This window comes from Aotus nancymaae, unplaced genomic scaffold (genome assembly GCF_030222135.1).
Source record: "Aotus nancymaae isolate 86718 unplaced genomic scaffold, 86718_ANA_hifiasm-v0.15.2.pri h1tg000011l, whole genome shotgun sequence".
In the NCBI taxonomy this organism is placed as follows: domain Eukaryota; kingdom Metazoa; phylum Chordata; class Mammalia; order Primates; family Aotidae; genus Aotus; species Aotus nancymaae.
In genome coordinates, this window is record NW_026988422.1 from 79,371,858 (window position 1) to 79,390,808 (window position 18,951).

The following is an 18,951-nucleotide window of genomic DNA, read 5'->3' on the forward strand; positions in this document are numbered from 1 at the left end:
TATTTTTGTGTCTAACTCAGCACTTTCAATTTAGAACCTATTTTACAAAGGAAAAAAAAATATCGAAACAAAATAAAACCAACAAACCTGAGACAGACGGATGGAGCAACAGGGCTGACCAGCTTTGGAGCGCCTCTCAGCCACCTGTCTCAGCATACACGGGGGGCGCGGGCGGCCCTCTGCTGGCAACTGAACATGAGTATCTGGTTATCTATCACACAAAAAGCACATGAGCAGAAATGCCGTGTTCCTGATTTCCTCACTTTGGCTTAAGCAGCTGGGTAAGAGATGAATATAATACCCTCCTACAAGGACAACAGAGGGAAGGAATACTGGTAACTGTTGTGTAACTGTCTTGGGCCATGCTTTATTATATATGATCTTATTCACTGCTTGCAGCGATCTCACTGGTTGGACTGCACTGACTTCATTACTTACAGAAGGGAAATTGAGGCAAGTGGGTAAGTAATTCACCCAACGTCCACCATATGTGGCAAAGTAGGATTTACCTCCGAGCTTTCTGACACCAGAACCCCCCTCATTTCCCATGCTCCGAAACAGCAGAATCCGTCCAACACTGACCATCCTCTCTAGCAGTTCTGAGCTCCTACCACGGGTGCAGGGCAAAGGGGACTCCCCATGAGGCCTGTCCCACAGCTGGGAGTCCCACGATTGGGGTATATGCAGTACCGCCTGCGGGGAGCCCTCCTGCTGATTTCAAATTCATTAATTACACATGCTTTTACTTGTGGCTTTTTGTTTGTTAAGAATGGGGCTGAGGGAGTTTGTGATGAGTAGACCATATCCTTGCCTTCAAGAGTTCTCTGTCCAGTGGGAGGTGGACATCCAGTTACGCACACCATCCTGACTCCTTTCTGGAACAGAAGTCTGGGGGTATGGTCAGCAGAATGATGTCCCCTCCAAGGATGTCCACGTCCTAACTCCTAGAACTTGTGGATGGGTTGCCATTTGTGGCCAAACTTTGCAGGTGTGATTAAGGATTTTGAGATGGGCAGAGTGGCCTGGATTAGCCAGGGGAGCTCAGTGTCATCACAAGTGCCCTTCTAAGAGCGAGGCTGGAAGGTGAGAGAGAGATTGGAAGGTGCACACTGCTGGCTTTGAAGATGGAGGAAGGAGCCATGAGCCCAGGAATGTGGGCGGCCTCTAGAAGCTGGGAAAGTCGAGAAAACAGATTGTCCCCTAGAGCCTCCAGAAGAAGTACAGCTCTGCCAACACCTCAATTTTAGTCTAGGGAGATCTCTGAAACTGTATGATAAGTTGGTGTTGTTTTCAGCCACTGTGCTTGTCTTGTGGTAATTAGTCACAGCAGAAAGAGGAAACTGACGCGCAAAGGCATTAAATAAATATCTGAAGGGAGTCAGAGGAATGAGGGGTGCAGAGGCAGGAGGGCACTGCCCTGACCCGGTTGGCGGGAGGGCCCATGTGGGCCCCACAAAAGGCTCTGTCCAGATTCCCTTCCTCTTTACCCAGTGATTTGGATGAAAATGCTCGTCACATTCACATGTGCCCTAAAGAGAGGAGAGAGACGGGACGTATGCCCAGAGAGCTCCACAGGGTGGGAGAGTGGGTCAGATCCCACGTGTGGAGTCCAGGGAGGCATCTGTCTGAGCACTCAGCGGCATGGTCCTGGCAAGGGAGGAGCGACATGCAATGAGTGGGAAGGGACAGGAACACTGGTTAATTCTGGGGAGTCTGCCAGGGGCCACCGGGGAATGTGGGGACAGAACAAGCCCCCGCAGCCTCACCATGCCCTAGAGGAAGGAAGCACTACTTCCCACCCTGAGCCTGCTTTCTAAGAGGCCACCAGGCGGCTTTATCTTGGTCTGGGAGCCCTTCTGTTGTGGACAGGCCGGGCAAGGGCACCGACGATGTCGCCTAGGCAAGGGGAAGCTGTCCATTAGCTGGTATGTGCCTGATTCACCTGCACCCCATCCACCTGCAATTCTTTTATTTCCACTTGTAATTATATTTTTAGCATAAAAAACTGTTGTTATATTCTTGTTTGCATTGGTCATTATATTTAATTTAAATATGTTAATGGAATATGTTATACATATAAGAAGTACTTATATAAAAATGTATCCCTTGAGGGGTGAACCCAGTGTGGTAACCTGCAGCCCCTGTGATGAAACTGTGCCTGGTCTTCTGTGAGCCCCACAGCAGTCCCTCCCAGTCACTGCACTCCCAAGGTCAACAACTGCCCTCTTCCATCCCTCAAGGACAGCACCATGTTAGGAATACAGGTGCCAAGTGCCTTCTGGCAGAAGCCCATTGGAAGCAGATGCTCAGGGAACACCTGGTGACCTGGTAATGGTCATCCTTTAAGAAGAGCCTTGTGAGACTCAAGGTGGGCCAGGGAGCTTCTGAACAGCAGCTGCCCAGGCACCTGTGTGCCTCCCATGTTCCAGGAGCCTGAGCCTGGAGCCCATGGGGCTGCATGCAGAGCAGGGAGTGCCTGGACTCACAGTCAGACGCTCCTGGCTCTCAACCCTGACACCACCACAGATTAATACTATGGCCTTGACCTCTGCTTATCCATCTATAAAATGGAGTTACAGTAGTAGCCTCCGCCGGGACAGTTGAGTGATTGAGAGTGTTTTACTATCTCCAGCACAGCCCCTGACCATAGCAGGAGCTCCACAGAGTGGGGCAGGGAAGGGCCTCCTCTTCACTGCTGTGTCCAGGATCGCCCCCTCCCTTGGAGCACCCCACCTCCCACCTGAAGTCTGCGCAGCAGAGAACCTTTAGAAACAGAAATAAGAAGTTCTGATCCATGGATGCAAACATTCTGGCATCCCGTGTGCAGTGATGTGCAGCGTGGGCGGTGGGAATTAGGGTCACTCTTCTGGGATATTTGTTCCTGTCCACCAGAAGGTGTACACTGTTCATACTCATTGACTCAGAAATGTTGGCGGCTTTACCTTAGTCTGGGAGCCCTTCTGTTAGAAATAACAATGTGTGTACAAGGGCGCATGTACATGCTAATGGATGTACGAGGATGTTCGTCAGTGCATGATTTTTCATAGGAAAAGTGGAAATTGCTAAATCCCAACTCAAGGAGAATGGTTAAATTTTGGTTTATGTTCATGATAGAATAATACACAACTATTAAAATGGAATTTTGATGGCCATTTTAATAGAGGGATTAAAAAACAAATTTAAATGTGTTTCTCTCTCTCTGTCTCTTTCTCTCTCACACACACACATAGAAGAAAAAAGATTGGAAAGAAAAATCATCAAAATGTTAGCAATGATTATGTGGTGGGATCATGATTCTCATTTTTTATCCTGTTTTATATTTTCTTAGTGTTCTATGCTAAGCGTATACTATTTTTAAAATTAGAAGAGGGGCTGGGTGTGGTGGCTCACGCCTGTACTCCCAGCACTTTGGGAGGCCGAGGAGGGTGGATCACCTGAGGTCAGGAGTATAAGACCAGCCTGACCAACATAGTGAAACCCCTTCTCTACTAAAAATAAAATACACACACACACACACACACACACACACACAAGGAATGAAGGCATTTTACAACTTTGCAACTCATATTGTCGTGGAGGAGCCTGGCATGGGGGGAGGGGAATGGCTGGAGGGGTTGCTGTGAGTGCTGGTGAGTCACCAGCTAGCTGTTGGGTGAGTTCCTTGATGCTTTCACAGTAGTGTGGGCATGAGAACGTCTGCCTCAAAAGGATGCTGTGCACACTAAGTTTTATAGATTACCATATGCACCATCCATTATAAAATCACAAAAGCAAAGCCCCATTTTGCAGGTCAGTAGAAGTGGTACCTTCGTGTGGGGTTGTTTAACCAGGCCACTTTCGTTTTGGAGGGTACATCTGCCTAAGCGTGGCCCTGGGTAATTCTCTCTCTCCTTCTTCGCAGCTGCCCATGATGGGAGGAGCTTTCATGGACTCACCCAATGAGGACTTCAGCACCGAGTACTCCCTGTTTAATTCCTCTGCCAATGTCCACGTGGCCTCCAACGGCCAGGGCCAGCCGGAAGATCCTCCTCGATCCTCCAACGACGCCGTCTTGCTGTGGATTGCCATCATAGCCACGCTGGGGAACATCGTGGTGGTGGGCGTGGTGTACGCCTTCACCTTCTGAGGGTGGCGCACTCTGCACCACCATGGGGTGAGGCTTGGCATGTGGCTCTGTCTTGCTGTTGGCCTTTAGCTGCTCCCATGTTCTAGAACCAGGAGTTCTGACCAGGGGCAGCGGCCGTCCTTCTGGAATTTCCCCCTGGCAGCCCTGATTTCAAATATCCCACGTTGTGGTCAAACTGAGTCAGAAAACATGGAAGTATGGGCCTCCTGCTCCTAGAGGCATGACGGGGCAAGGCCTTCAGAAGGCAGATTTGGGGACTCTTGAAACTACATTCCAAGAACAGGAGACCAGATGGAGCAGCTAGTTAGGTTTAAAACATAGACATGGTTTGATGATCGCTTTCTGGTGGTAAATAATCACTTGTGTGTCTTGTTTTTATTCAAACTTATCAAACTTAGGGCATGGGGTGCTGGGGCAAGAGCAGCCCTCAGAGTTTCAGCATTCCCCACCCAATTCTGGTTTCGCATTCAGCCCCTTGGCCATCCGATAGGGCCATTGGATGGTCCTAATTTGACTTTGAAACAGCACCTTTGTCATGAGACACCCAGCCCTTTCCAAGACCCAAGTGCATCAGGAGACCCAGGAATGGGGGGGTTTACTGGTAATAGGGTGGGGTTTCTGGGGGTGTCAGCGGTGGTTTTTACCTGCTGGTCGGACTTTTTCTTCTTTTTAAGAAGAGGAGAGGATGTCTTTAAGAGCTAGATCTGCCCGGCCATGGACTCTTCAGGCCACCCATGTGAAGATGCTCTTTCTTCTCTGAGGAATTGTGGAATTTTAGAGATGAACAAGGTTCGTGTCCACTGAATGATTCAATGGAGGGGTCAGAAAGTGGGGTAATTCACCTGCGGTAGTTCGTGGAGGAGTCAGAACCGAAAGATGCGTCTTCACTCCCAGCTCACTGCTCTCTCTGCCCCAACTAAGCACTTCCCTGAGGAGGTTCCTGAGAAGCTGCCCTCAGGAGAATGTCCAGGCATCTTGAAGCGGGGTGCAGGATTGGCAGGCCGCTCAGATACCCATCTTTTACGCTCAGTTTGGATACCGTGCATTCTCCTCCAGCTGTGAGTGCTTCTGCCCAAGCCATTTCTTTAAATTCTTAAAAATCAGCATCTGGGGGGCCTGGCAGACAAGGAAGCTTCCAAGTAAAAAACCATAGAGAAGGGCCCACTTTCTCTCTTCCTTAGGAAGTCCTATTGCACAGGACTCACCCCCACCCCCCACACCTTCCCAAGGCAGCCTTCCCATGCAGATGGATCCGGAAAGGTCCCAGAAAGGGGCTTACTCCCCTCTAGGCCCAGAGAGGTTTTCTCCTCACTTTCTACACTGCAAAAACAGAAAAATCACATCAGTAACCCCCTCTGTGATAGAGAAACTTACAAAGCTGGTTAGGAAGCCCTGTGTATATTTAGGGACAATTACAAAAAAGCTGGACTTGCCACTATGGTCTCAGGAGAAATGAGTGTTCTTGATGACAGGCAAAGGGACATCTTAGTTGTCTAGAAGCGGCACTCTTCTCTGGAAGCCGCCATGATAATAGGATTACTAACCTGGCTCCACACGATGCCTGCTCATGGCTGCCGGTTCTTACTGGTCACATCTGTCACTGCTGCCATATATCATACACCAGCTTCAGCTTAAGAGGACGTCACAAGTGCAAAGAAACTGACCTTGGCAATGAGAGAGAAGGGACATGGACCATCTCCCTGGAACTCCTGGAATCACTGACAGGGCGGAGGGTGGGCTGGGTAGTTAGCCATGGTGTGCCTGGGTGTTTCCAGCAAGTCTCTGTCCATCAAACCCCAGGTCTGCCCCATAAGCAAGGTCTTTAATGGATGTCTCCATGAAAAAGCCCAGGGAGAGAAGCCCAGAGTCAAGGCAGGGTTGCTTGATGTCTTCATGGAGTCACTCTTGCCCACATATTCAAATCTTCCCTTCTGACCCCACATCCCTAGGAGGCCTGGCCCTTGTAAAGATGCAGGAGGCAGCTCTCTGGCCTCCAGTGGCCCATGGAGATGGCAGTTGGGAGAGAGGGTTCTCTGTTTGCTCCAGTGAAGGGAGGAGAAGGCAGGAGAAAAGAATGGCTTCTAGTGCTGAAGACGACTCCAGCATCCCAGGCACTGGGTGCTTCTGGCTGCAGGAGTTTTCCCTATGGAGGCCCCTCAGCCTCCACCCCCGACCTAAATGTCAGTTACATTCAGTATTCAAGCCTCTCTCCCTCTTCAGTGTCAGAGCAGTAGATGATCCAGGGTACTGGAGACTCGTCCACTCTGCGTTGCACAGATGACAGTGACTTCCTCGGGGTCGCTCTATCTTGGTCTCCTATGGTTTCTTTATCAACGTCTTACCACCATCTCTCAAATAACAGTGAGGATAGATATGCCCGTTAGTGTCTGATTAAGGAGCAAAGGATGGATTTCCAGCCAGAGCGAGCTGTGCTCTCCCTTCTGCCTCGGCGGGGGTCCATCTTAGCAGTTCGGAAAGGGGAAAAAGACGCCGGTCCTCACTGCTCGAGTATCGTGTCCAGGTGCCACTGGACTTGCGTGCACATTAACTCCTTACCACCACCACACAGCATCATTGTCCCAGTGCACGGGTAAGGAACTAGAGGCTCCGAGGAGTGAAGTCACCTTCCTGAGCTTACAAGCATGAAAGTGACGAGCTGGGATTTGAACCTGGGAAGTTGGGCTCTAAAACCAGGCTCCTTCTGCCACATCATACTGCCTTCTGCGACTGGGTGGCACCTCCAGGGCACATTTACACCAGGCCTTGAATCTGCAGAGTCTGCTTCTCAGGATGCCACATCATGGTGTGACCTGGGCCAGCTCTGGCTTCCACAGGTTCCTGACCGTCGTCAGAGTAGAACACTCTCAATGTCCCGCCCAGTGCTCTCTCTGCCCGGACTTCAGGGGTGCTGGTCCCCGAGACCTGCCCCTTCTTTAAGGTTCTACTCAAGTCTCCTTGGAAGGCCCCAGTGAAGTTCCCAGAGATCTGTTTTCTTGAGATACAAACAGAAGGGGACCCCCCAACTTGGCCAACACCCAGAAGCCCAACAGAAGCACTCACACATAGAAAGAGGCTCACTGCAGCCGGAACTGCAGAGTCAGAGTCCTGGGACCATCCTGTTCTGCAAGGTGACCCCAGGCTCCCCAGGGCAGGGGAGAGGGATTCCCCTCGCTCAGACTTTAGCTGGGACCTCTGTTCTGGCTTCTCCCTGGGTGGGGTTGACCCCAGAGCCCACCTAGATTTGACGAGTCAGTGCTGAGAAAAGGCTTGCCTGTTAAATAGCTGCACCTCAGAGAAAGGGTCCTGCATTTTCTGGAATGTTCTCTGTGATCATCCCTCTGTGTGCCCCTCCATTGCTCCTCTGCAAGCAATTAGGTGTCCTTCACCTGTGTTTGCGTGTGGGACACTTTTGATTCAAAAGAACAACTTAGGCTGCTCACAGCGACTCATGCCTGTAATCCCGGCACTTTGGGAGGCCAAAGTGGGCAGGAACAAGAGTTCGAGACCAGCCTGGCCAGCATGACAAAACCCCATCTCTACTATAAATACAACAATTAGCCAGACGTGGTGGCGTGTGCCTATAATCCCAGCTACTCAGGAGGCTGAGGCAGGAGAATTGATTGAATCAGGAGGTGGGGGCTGCAGTGAGCTGAGATCGTTCCACTGCACTCCAGCCTGGGCAATAGAACGAGACTCTGTCTCAAAAAAAAAAAAAGAGCAACTTGCTGCTTTGTGAGGTTGTGAGTGGCTGCCACTGGAGGTCTTTGAGAAGAGGCCAGATGCCGCTGTGGCCAGGCCTGTCTTAAGAGGACTTGTGCCTCCAGGGACCCAGGCAGGATGATGGTGCAGCTCTTCCTACTCCGAGCCAACGCTGTCCTTCCCCTTTCCCGTGAAACCAAGGTCAAGAGGCAAATAAGACTCCCAGCTCCACTCCACCCCTGAGAGAGAAATGATTCTCTCTCCTTTCAGATCCCCCAGGATCTGAGGGAGAAAGGATGGGAGGAGGGGCGGCAGCACTTCGCTGGAAAGGCAGCAGACACTTTTCTAGCCCGGGCTGAGCTGGAAGTCTTGGAGGCCCGCCAGGCCACGCTGGCGTATCCTGGGGTGGGTCCCTGGAGACTGAAGAAGGTTGGTCAGTCTGCCTGTTGTCAGCACTGCTGCCTGAGCCCTGCAAGACTAACGGCACTTTCCTTCTTCAGAAGCATGACCCGCCTTCGTCACCAGCAGTAGTATTATTACCAGTTATTGTTCCCACTGCTGCCAGTTTTGCCCGTCTTCTTGTTGCTCTATTTGTATCTCATTTACTTCTCAAATTGCCCCTGGGGACAGGAATGAGGATGCAGAGAGATGCACATTAATTATTGTCGCATTTTTCTGTGAAAAAAACTGAGGCCAGGGCTGATTGCTCGTAGCTAAGAAGCTGTGATTCAGACCCAGTTCTTCGGCTCCAGAGGCACCCTGCATCCATGTACCCCAGGGTCCCCCTGGGATGGACCATCCCGGGATATGGGACCTCAGAGGCTGGGGCTGAGGTTTGGTTTGGTCCTCAAGAGCTTGTAGCCAGGTTGCCACAGTCAAGTGTAAGTCCAGGAAAGGCGCAGGCAGCAGTGCACATGGATTTGTCTGTTTCAGAACCTCAGACTGGTAAGAGGCTATAGAGAGCGTCTAATCGGGACCTTTATTTTTTCGGGGAGAGCAGCTGAGGCCACGTGGAAAATTCGTGGAGAGCTGACAAGTTTCTGGGCGCCTGGCCCAGAAGTCCGTGGTCCAGCACGTTGTGCATTTGGTGGGAAGCAAAGGGCTTTCCCGGGATTACCTGCCCCGGTTCCGAGGTGAGTTGTGCTCACTGCAGCTGCCACCGGCCCCCTTTGCTGCTTCCTGGCAGATTCCCAGTGATTGTCCCTGAGCAAGTCCTAGGGTTCGGCTGAGCTGCTGTGACAGGGAGGTCCAGGGAGCTCCACTCAGGGGGCCAAAGGGACCAGTCGGAGCCTGTATGTTCTATGTTCACCTGCTCCAACCCCTCCCCTCCTGGCCTACTCCATGGGCCCCTGACCTTTGTCACTCAGTGAGAAGGATGGAGGAGAAGGTGGTTGAACTGAGTACTGAGAACACAGAGGGACAGAGTCTGCAGCTTCCAAGCAGGAAAAGCGACCTCTCTGAAAGATCTGGATAACCAGAATTATCACAGCACCCATGTACTCCCAGTGCGTCCTTCTGAGATCAAACCTTGAGCATTTACTGGGTTTCTTTTTGAGGAGGAGGGAAAGTAACAAAGGACAAAGCAGTGCAAACCATCCTGACTGCAGACGAGGAAAGACTCCCCCGGAGCGAGAAAACAGTTACTGCCAGAAGCAGAATGGAAGAGCCAAAACGTACACAAAATTGACTACATAAATTTTGAAATGTAAGCGTATAGCGTGTTCTGAGTCACTGTACAAGTCATGCATTTATTATCAAGATGGAAAATGAAAGCAGAGAACGACATGGACACTGGTCCTTGGAGAGGCTGCACGGGTGATGCTGTCCCCGGGGGGACCAGACACTGGTCTTTTTGACCGTGGCAGCAGCCTTGTGCCTGCCCAGACATCTCCATGCAGACATTTGGCAAAGCAGTCAACTGGTCTTAGGTCCTTTTTCAAGCTGGTTTCCTGCCTCTCCAAGAGGAGGTTTGAGCTCCAATCTGCCTTGGAAATAAATCCCGACAGATATGCACAGCATATTTGCAGGCCCCGGTTATTGGGGGAACCAGAGCCCGTTCCACACTGAGCCCCTGTCCACGTGGCTAAGCAGCTCCCCTGTATCCTCTGTCTCACTTGGTGTCTTACTGCCAGTTTCTTTAAGAACCAGAGCATCACCACGTTTGCCGTTCAATGCATTGTCCCAACAAGGCAGATGGTTCTGATAAGGGCTCAGTAACGATGGCAGGAAGGGAGCTTCCAGCCTTTTACCTTGAAGAAACTGAGTCTGTGAGAGGCTTGGGAGTGTTGCCAGGTGGAGCTTTTCAGGAGAGAGGGGTCTCGAGCCCAGAATACCTAACTAACTATGGAGTTTTCACTGGGAGACTTAGTGGTGGCTTCCATGAGGCCAGTGGTTCTCAAGGAAGGGCTGGGGGCCATCAGCAATGTCTGGAGACATTTTTTATTCTCACAGCTCGGTGGGGATGGCTACCGGCATCTCATGGGTGGAGGCCAGGGATGCCACCAAACATCCTACAATGCACAGGGCAGCCCCGCACAAATAAGAATCATCCAGCCCCCAATGCCAATAGTGCCAAGGTTGGGGGACCTTGTGCTGAGCCATCCTATCTCTGATTTCAACACTATGCGTGCTTTTCACTTTTGTGAGTCATTGAATAAATCAAAGCTTTTCTGAGCAACATCAGAGATCCTGGTCACTGCCCTGAAACTCCAGAATGTCATATGAGTCTCTTGGAAATCCATGTGACTCTGTTTCCACCATCTTGGGCATTTGTGGGGACCCCCAGACTGGAGGGAGAAAACCCAGCAAAGTGGATGGGAGTGTGGGGCTGAACTTCTCCACCCTTAACTTTGTGTCTCTGGGACCTCCAGGGACCTGGCCCCTCACCAATGCATCTGAGGAGCACGTTTAGGGAAAAGCTTAGGATTGGGGTGGGAGAGGGAGTGCTGAGTAGCAACTTTTGAGCAAATCTGCATCTTCTCTTATTCCCGACCCTTTTCCACGTTCCCAGCCCTATTTCCACCAGTTGAAGGCATACTAATATTATTTATGCTATTTAAACGTTTGAAGAAAGCTTATTCTTGTAACTTGCTGCTCTCCAGATACCAGTTCTTCATGCCGAGGGCATCGGAAATGTTTCTGTGTCTTACTGATGTTTTCATGATCAACCTTGTAAATGTAAGCAGTTGACTTCATAAAAAGGTATTTTAACCATTCTTGGAGTCCTTTGCTACCAAAGCCTGTTTCTCCATGCGATCACTGACTTTTCTACAGCGAAGACTCTTTCTTAATGTAGGATTTCAATGTGCTCTTTTGATTAAAAATATCTAACCTTATGTAAAAACGTAGCTGTGAAATCTCACTTTGTTAGCATTGTTGCTGTTGTCATTTTCTATTATGATAATTGAAAAGAGAAAAGAAGAAAACATAAACTCCTCTGTGTGTGGTTCTCATCTGTGCTTTATGTAAAACAGACGGTCTACTCAGCTTTAAAAGCCTCAGCCCCAGCATTACCTCCATTCTGATGCTTTTCCTGCCCCACCGAGGCAGAGCAGGGCCCATCAAAGGGTCATGCCACCAGCAGCTGGCAGGGCCCCACCCTTCCCCACTGAGCCAGGCTTTGCCCTTTGATATGTGCAGGGGGAGGGGCTCTGGGCCCCCTGGGCTTCCGTGCCCACTCTCGACTCACACTGGGCCCTCAGTGCTGCCAGAGTTGGCCCAGTCACCCGGCTTGGGAAAGGGACAGAGTGAAGTGTGGTGGCTTGAGGCTCCCGAAGTGCAGTCAGAACCAGGGAGCAGGTCTCCTAGTTGGTGGAGAGTGGACGCCTAGGTTTGTGTCCCCAGAGCTTATGGGGGCAGAGGGGTCTGCCTGGGCCATACCACTCTCAAGCTGGGATCGTCTTGTCCCATCCCAGCCTGGGCCAGCCAGGCCCCGTCAGACCCACTGTACAGAGGGGCAAACTGAGGCCCGGAGTGGCCAAGGTCGTTTTTACAAAGGTGCAGCCCACCAGCACCCTCACCCTTCTCTCCCCTGGCTCCTGGGCCTGGCCGGGGGGAGGGAGCAAGTGGGAGGCAGAGATGAGAGGCAGAGAGTGGGTAGCCGGTCCCCAGCATCCGCCGCCCCTCCCCACAGTACTTCTGGCTGCTGGTCCTGTCCCAGGGGCTGGTGGGCATCGGCGAGGCCAGCTACTCCACCATCGCGCCCACCATCATCGGCGACCTCTTCACCAAGAACACTTGCACGCTCATGCTGTCCGTCTTCTACTTCGCCATCCCGCTGGGCAGGGGAGAGCCGAGACACCAGGGTCTGGCTGAGGATCTGGGAAAGGTTCCCTGCACCCTTAGGGAACTCCACAGGTGGATGGTCAGCCTTTGAGAAACACCTGGACCTGCTCCCTGGCCAGCTGGCTGGATGGTGAGGGTGGGCAGCCCCCTTGCAGACCAGCGGACACTCCCTGTCCCCAGCCCATCTCTGCTCAGCCTGACGTGTGTCTCTTCTCTGTAGTGGCCTGGGCTACATCACTGGCTCCAGCGTGAAGCAGGCAGCCGGAGACTGGCACTGGGCCTTGCGGGTAAGGCCTACGTCCCTTCCCTCCACAAGGACACCCTCCAGTCCAGACCTCGCCCCAGGGTTGCCCAGAGATGAAGCCCAGGCTAGGACGTAGGCCTCCAGGATTCCTCCCCAGCTGCCTGGACCCTGAAATCCCTGCCCTTCCATTAGTGCAGATCGAGGTCAGAATGCTCAGGCGTGCAGGGAGCCAGACACAGTCCCACCACCCTCAGGGCCTCCAGGCTGAGGGTTGGAATCTCCCGCCTGGGAGTCCCAGGTTGAGAACCAAGGATTCTCCCACCATGTCAGGAAATTCCAGGTCCATGGTGGTGCTTCCTGCTTTGAGTCCTGGCGCTGTGCTAGGGTAAGGCTCGGACAAGACCTCTGCGTGGAGGCCCCAGGGTCTGGAGTCACTTTCTGTCTCACTGGGTTTGGGGCAAGTTACCAAGGCCCCAGGACAGTGCAATCGGAGGAAACAGAGGCCCCCAGTCTCTCGGAGGAGCGGAAGCTTATGACCAAGTGTTTTTTCCTAAAAGCAGGAAGAAAGCAGCCTCCGTGGAATTTCTTAATGGGGGGGGCAAGAGGGAGGTGGCATGCAGAGGAACTCCGCAACCCAGGGGCTCCCAGTCCCAGGGGCGCGAGGGGAGACTGTTTTGAGGGGCCGGTGGGATGGAATCCAGGCTGCCAGGATGCCAACCTCCCATCTGGAGAGAAACCTGGGGCCTTGGAGGTACTCTTCTGGAAAATAGGCTGGACAAAGGGAAGACCCAAAAGGGCCGGTGAGCCTCTTCTTGTGGGGCCTGTATGGGCCACCCCCCTAAATGCCAGCCCACCTGGTCTGTCAGTCAGATGCTCCATGCCCAGACAGCACCTTCCCAGTGCCCTGTGGCTGAGGAACCTGTGTTGGGAACCTGCCTCAGGAATTCTCTCCTCCCTCAAAGTCATCATCCCATCTGGCTATCTACTTCTCTCATTCGTCCATCTGTCTGTCCATCCATTCATCCATTCATCCATCCATCCATCCATCTGTCCATACATCCATATATCGATTCATCCCTCCATCCCTCCCTCCCTCCCTCCATCCCTCCTTCCATTCTCCATCCATCTCTTCAGCCATCTCTCCTCCTCTGTCCATCCGCACACTGCTCCTCTTACCCACCGCTTCTTCTTCCTCCAGTCTGTCTGACTTCCCTGCACCTTCCCCGCTCCGGTCCTGCCCCTGGTCTGGAAGGTCCATCTCAAGCCCCCAGCTCCTTGACTGACCTCAGCCCCAGCTTTTCTCAGCAGCCCAGTTAGGAAGGCTGGGCAGACCCCAGCTCAGAGGAGAAGGTTGTGGCCTGGAGAAGGCGCGGTTTGCCTGAGACCCCCCTTCTGCAGCAGAGACGAGGCTGGCCAGGCCCTGGTGTCCTAACTTCCTGCTCCCTGACAGGTGTCCTCTGTCCTGGGCATGATCACAGGAACGCTCATCCTTATCCTGGTCCCGGCCACCAAGAGAGGCCATGCCCACCAGCTTGGGGACCAGCTCAAGGCCCGGACCTCATGGCTCCGAGATATGAAGGCCCTGATCCGAAAGTGAGTACGGCTGGGAAGGGCCTGGCGGGCAGGGGGAGGAGTGCTGAGGTGAGGGGCTCTCCCTGCAGGGCAGCCCCCCACACCCTCAGCCGGACACCCGCCAGCTCTGCTGTCTCAGTGCTGGGAGGGACGTTTGGCCCCAAGAAACTATTATTCCTGCAGCCTGAACCCTCACCCCTGGGGCCTGTAAGACGAGGCATTTGGGGCATTCTGTCCCCTCAATGCACGGGGCTGCCCGTGGGCGCCAGAGGAGGTCCCTCAGCTCAGCGCCACTGCTTGGCCTCTCCCCAGCTGCAGCTACGTCTTCTCCTCGCTGGCCACGTCGGCTGTCTCCTTCACCACAGGGGCCCTGGGCATGTGGATCCCACTCTACCTGCACCACACACAAGTCATGCAGAAGACGGCGGAGTTGTGCAGCAGCCCACCCTGCGGGGCCAAGGACAGGTGGGGCCCCTTGGGATGGGACCTCGGACAGGAGGGGCCCTCAGCCTGAGCCCTGACCCCCCTCAACTCATGCCCCCATTCTCTGTCCCCACAGCCTCATCTTCGGGGCCATCCCCTTTCTTTACAGGCTTCCTGGACGTGGTCACGGGTGCGGGAGCCACGCACTGGTGCTGCCTGAGGACCCAGCGGGCCGACCCCCTGGTGTGTGCTGTGAGCATGCTGGGCTCTGCCATCTTCATCTGCCTGATCTTCGTGGCTGCCAAGAGCAGCATCGTAGGGGCCTATGTGAGTGCGTTGTGGGGAGGGGTGCTGGGGGAGCTGGGCCTGGACCACGGGAGGGTCTGGAATGGGAAATTCCGTCTGACTTGTGGGATGGTCCCTTCCCTCGGGAGGCTCCTGTTCTCTGGCTGCCCGTGCGCATCCCTGGCCTGTTGGGGCCTCTGGGTGCCTCGGGGCAGTGGGCATGGCTTGAAGTCTCTGGACGGTCCATGAATGGATGTGGGCCTGGGGGGCGGGGTGAGGTTTTGTGGGCTCCCTGCCAGCAGCCAGTGTGTAGGGAGCAGCCTGTGGCCGCTGCAGGGGGAGGGTCCCCTGATGATTGCTTTGCTCTCTCCTGGGCAGATCTGTATCTTCGTCAGGGAGACACTGCTGTTTTCCAACTGGGCCATCACCGCCGACATCCTCATGGTGAGCCAGGCAGGCCGAGGTCACCTTGTGCAGCTGACCCAGGCCTCGACCTCACAGGGGCGGCTGGGAAGGGCGGAAGAGCTTGTAGCGGGTGGGCAGGAAGGCAGGCCTGCCAGGAAGGTGAAGCCAAAGGCAGGGAAGGGATCAGAGTTTGGGGTCTGCGTCAGAACAAGGCCAAGAAGCAGAGGGCTGGGCAGGCAGAGCGAAATGTGGGGACTGGGTGGGGAGGGGTGTCTCGAGGCTCAGGTTAGTGTCTGGGAGGCTGGCAGTGCCAGGCTGGCACCGAGGTACTGCTGCTTGCCAGCACTACTTCCCCCGGGTCTGAGTGTTCATGGGCTCTGCCCCTCCCTGCTCAGCCTGGGAGCTCGAGGCTCAGGTTAGTGTCTGGGAGGCTGGCAGTGCCAGGCTGGCACTGTGGTACTGCTGCTTGCCAGCACTCCTTCCCCCGGGTCTGAGTGTTCATGGGCTCTGCCCCTCCTTGCTCAGCCTGGCTCCCAGGCGCCCCTGCCCGAGTGCCTGTGGCTGGGGCCGGCGGACAGAGGTCATCTTCACGGGGCCAACAATGGGCTCCAGACCAGCTGGCCGGGGACAAAGGGCTGTCTGAGCAGCCAGCAGGGGTTTGTGTCCCTGGGCGGGGACGGGAGCACCCTGGGAGGAGCCAGGAGGGGACTAAGAACTCGTGGTCATCTGGGGGTAGCAGGGGTGTGACACTTGGTCCCGTGCCCAGGGATCAGCCTGGCCAGGGTCAGCAGAGGACAGGGGAGTGTGTCTGGGAGGTGTCAGGGCAGGTTCTGGGGCAGACAGAGGAATGACTCATGAGTGGGCCTTCAGGGTGCTCGTGGTCGGGTGCCCAGCATGGGACAGCCCAGGAGATGAGTCTGCCAGGCACCGCAGCCCCTGCTGGCTCCTGTGCTTTGGGAAGCCTGTCTTGCCCACCCTGAGCCTGGGCTGTCTCTCTCTGTCCCTCTGAGTCCATGGGCTGGGGTAGTGGTGGGGAGGTCTGATGCGGCTTTGAGCCTCAGCACGGAGCCAGGCAGTGGCAGGGGTGGGCTGGGGTCGCTGCCCAGGCCCAACGTGAAGGGAGGAGTGAGTCTGTGCAGATCAAGTGCCCTTGGTGCTGGCCAGGACCCCTCCTCCCCTGCCTCCACCACCCCCGGGGGAGCCCCTGATGGCTGCCGGCAGGGTCAGGGTCCCAGGGAAATTGTGTCCCCGTTTATTCAGTGTCTGTTTACTCCTGCTGGAAACGGGGCCACTCCATTTAACCAGATTCAGGCTTTTTTCCACCCGCCCCCATCTCTCCTGCAACGGTGTGCCCATGGGTGCTGGCTGCTGATGCCCACTAAGGCTGGCACTCCGAAGAGGTGAGGCAGCTGGAGCTCAGGGCACAGGGGCTCAGGGCACCCACAGAGCTGGCTGTGCCTGTCCCGACCCCTCCCCAGCCCCTCCTGACTCTGGCCTGCCCAGCTTTGACGTGAGCCTCCTGTGGCTCGGGCCTGCTTGGTCTGATGGGGGCCTGCCTGGCATTCAGTGCTGAGGTGCCCATGGGTGTGAGCAGAGGCTCTTCCAGCCAGGGGCCTGCCTCACCAGCTCCCGTCCCAGGCGTCAGGCCTTACTTGGTCCTCAGGGAGGGGAACCAAGATGGGTCTTTAGCTTGATGGGAGTGAGGACAAACGGCCCCAGCTGGGGTTTGGGTTCTGCTGGAACGTGTGCCTCTCTGGGCCTCAGTGTCCCCGTGACTATGGGCCAAGGGCAGAAGCCATGGCAGCCTGGTCTCAGGAACAGAGCGAGAGTCAAGCGGGGGAGGTGGCAGTGCGGTCATTCCCGACGGCCCGGGTCCTGTGAGGCCCGGAGGGCTCTGGGCTAATGGCCTCTAGTGACTGGCACCTGGGCAGCCCCCAAATTACCTTCCCTTGGCTACAAGTAGCTGGGAGGGAGGTGAAGATTCCCATTTCTGAGGGGCGTCCTGGGGGCACATCAGGTTTGAGGCCAATGACGCTTGCGGTCTGGGGCAGGTGGCACTGGTCTGGGCTGGAGGTGGGGAAGCCCCTGGGGCTGAGGGGGTGACTGAAGCTGTGTGTGGGTGGAGGGGCCCAGGGAGGAGAGGGGTGGCTGACGGGAAAGAGCAGCCAGGCTGGCGAGGAGGAGGGCAGAGTCCAAGGGAGAGAGGAGTGAGTCTGAGGGTGTGGGGCTTCGGAGGTGCCAGGCCCTGGGCTGGGGCCAGCTCCTGGGGCCGCTGACCTGCCCGCCTCTCCCACAGCACGTGGTCATCCCCAGCCGGTGTGCCACGGCTGTGGCCTTGCAGAGCTTCACCTCCCACCTGCTGGGGGACGCCGGGAGCCCCTACCTCATTGGCTTTGTGAGTCGCCCTGGGCGGGGGCTGGCCTGGGGAGGCTGGGGGCTTCGGGGGCTGTGCCCTGACACCCACCCCCACATCCTCGCAGATCTCAGACCTGATCTGCCAGAGCACCAAGGACTCCCTGCTCTGGGAGTTCCTGAGCCTGGGCTATGCGCTCATGCTCTGCCCCTTCGTCGTGGTGCTGGGGGGCATGTTCTTCCTCGCCATGGTGCTCTTCTTCCTCAGCGACCGTGCCGAGGCTGAGCAGCAGTGAGTGGGGCTGAGGGGAGGCCTGCTGGGGAGCCCTGCTCGGGGGTGGCGGAGGGGAGACCTGGGTGCACCCAGTGGGTGGCCTTGTTGCTGGGGTCCAGCCCCCGGGCCTCCCCACACCTGTGGGGCTCAGTGCCAGCATTGGCCTGGAGCTGTGGGGGGCCACAAGGGTGTCTGGTGGGTCCAGGCTTGGACTTGGTGGTTTTTGAAGCTGGGACCCCTCCCCATTCCTTTTCCTCTCACCTTCTGACTTCTTTCTCCTTTCCTCTTTCCTCCTCTCTCTCCTCTCCCCACCCCTGGGCTCTCCCACCTCCCCCTGGGGCTGACGAGGTCCCTGCCCAGCACCTCCGGTCAGCTGGCCCCCACAACGTGATGTGCCAGAGCAGTGCCCGGGCCCAGCCCCTGCTGACGCACCACCCTGACCCCCGCCCGTTGCTCCCCCAGGGTGAACCAGCTGGTGATGCCGCCCAAATCTGTGAAAGTCTGAGGTGGTGAGTGCAGGCAGAGAGGCCCTCGGGAAGGGGGAAGGCCAGGGCTAGGTGACAGGGAGCACTCTTCCTCCCGAGTCCCCTCCTGCCCGAGCACCTCCCACCAACCCTGGGCTTGGACTCTGATGTTGCCAGAATTCACTGATGGAGCCATGGGTCAGGGCTCCTGCTTCCAGTAAATAGCTCTCCCTTCCTTCCTTCCTTCCTTCCTTCCTTCCTTCCTTCCTTCCTTCCTTCCTTCCAAGGGCTGGGTGGGGCCTGACCAGAACTCCCCACTCTATCCCGACTTCCGCCCTCCCGGGGCCTCCCGGATGTACAAGGGTCTGGCTCCTCGGACCTTCCCTGTGGGAGCTAGAGCTTCCCAGCAGCACGAGAACCAGGGTCACAGCCCCAAGCCCAGGGGGAGGCCTGCTGCTCCAACGGCAAGTGGAGGAGGGAGGGCGGCCTGGCAGGGGGCCCCACTGACCCCGTTTCTGACCTGATGCCCCTTTCCCCAGGTGCCACTGGGACAATGAAGAACCCACACTCCCACCTAGTCTGGAAGGTGTCCTACAGCATCTGGGACTGCCTGGGCTGCCCACCGGCTTTCTGTGTGATGCACAGCTAGGCGCCCACCCGCTCTGGCCGGGGCCTGCTCAGTAGCCCTGACTTCAGGAAGAGGCGGTGTCCTCAGTCACTCTGGAAGGCTGTGTGTGTTGGAGCCGCGGGGTTGGACAGATTCCCGGCCCTAGGTTTGGGCTGCCGGGCCCCTGGGGCCAAGGAAGAAGGCAGCCCGAAGTGG

General features: G+C 55.6%; 2 protein-coding genes across 2 annotated transcripts in view; both read left to right on the forward strand.

Moving 5' to 3' along the window:
* CUNH14orf132 (chromosome unknown C14orf132 homolog) overlaps nt 1–5,954 on the forward strand; it is a 47,616-nt gene extending 41,662 nt beyond the window's left edge. Inside the window, exon 2 of the mRNA XM_064375198.1 lies at nt 3,902–5,954. Within this exon, the coding sequence (XP_064231268.1) occupies nt 3,902–4,126 (225 nt within the window). The 3' untranslated portion in view covers nt 4,127–5,954. The remainder of the gene's footprint in view (nt 1–3,901) is intronic.
* A 577-nt stretch (nt 5,955–6,531) lies between these two features.
* Nucleotides 6,532–18,749, forward strand: LOC135274207 (sphingosine-1-phosphate transporter SPNS2-like). The gene is given in 14 exon segments (XM_064374534.1): nt 6,532–6,716; nt 6,961–6,979; nt 8,096–8,254; nt 11,958–12,105; nt 12,326–12,396; nt 13,804–13,946; nt 14,238–14,390; nt 14,485–14,503; nt 14,505–14,675; nt 15,012–15,077; nt 17,335–17,433; nt 17,519–17,682; nt 18,127–18,173; nt 18,668–18,749. Coding segments are annotated over 13 exon segments (1,440 nt in total). The 3' UTR covers nt 18,170–18,173; nt 18,668–18,749.
* The last annotated feature ends 202 nt before the right edge of the window (nt 18,750–18,951 follow it).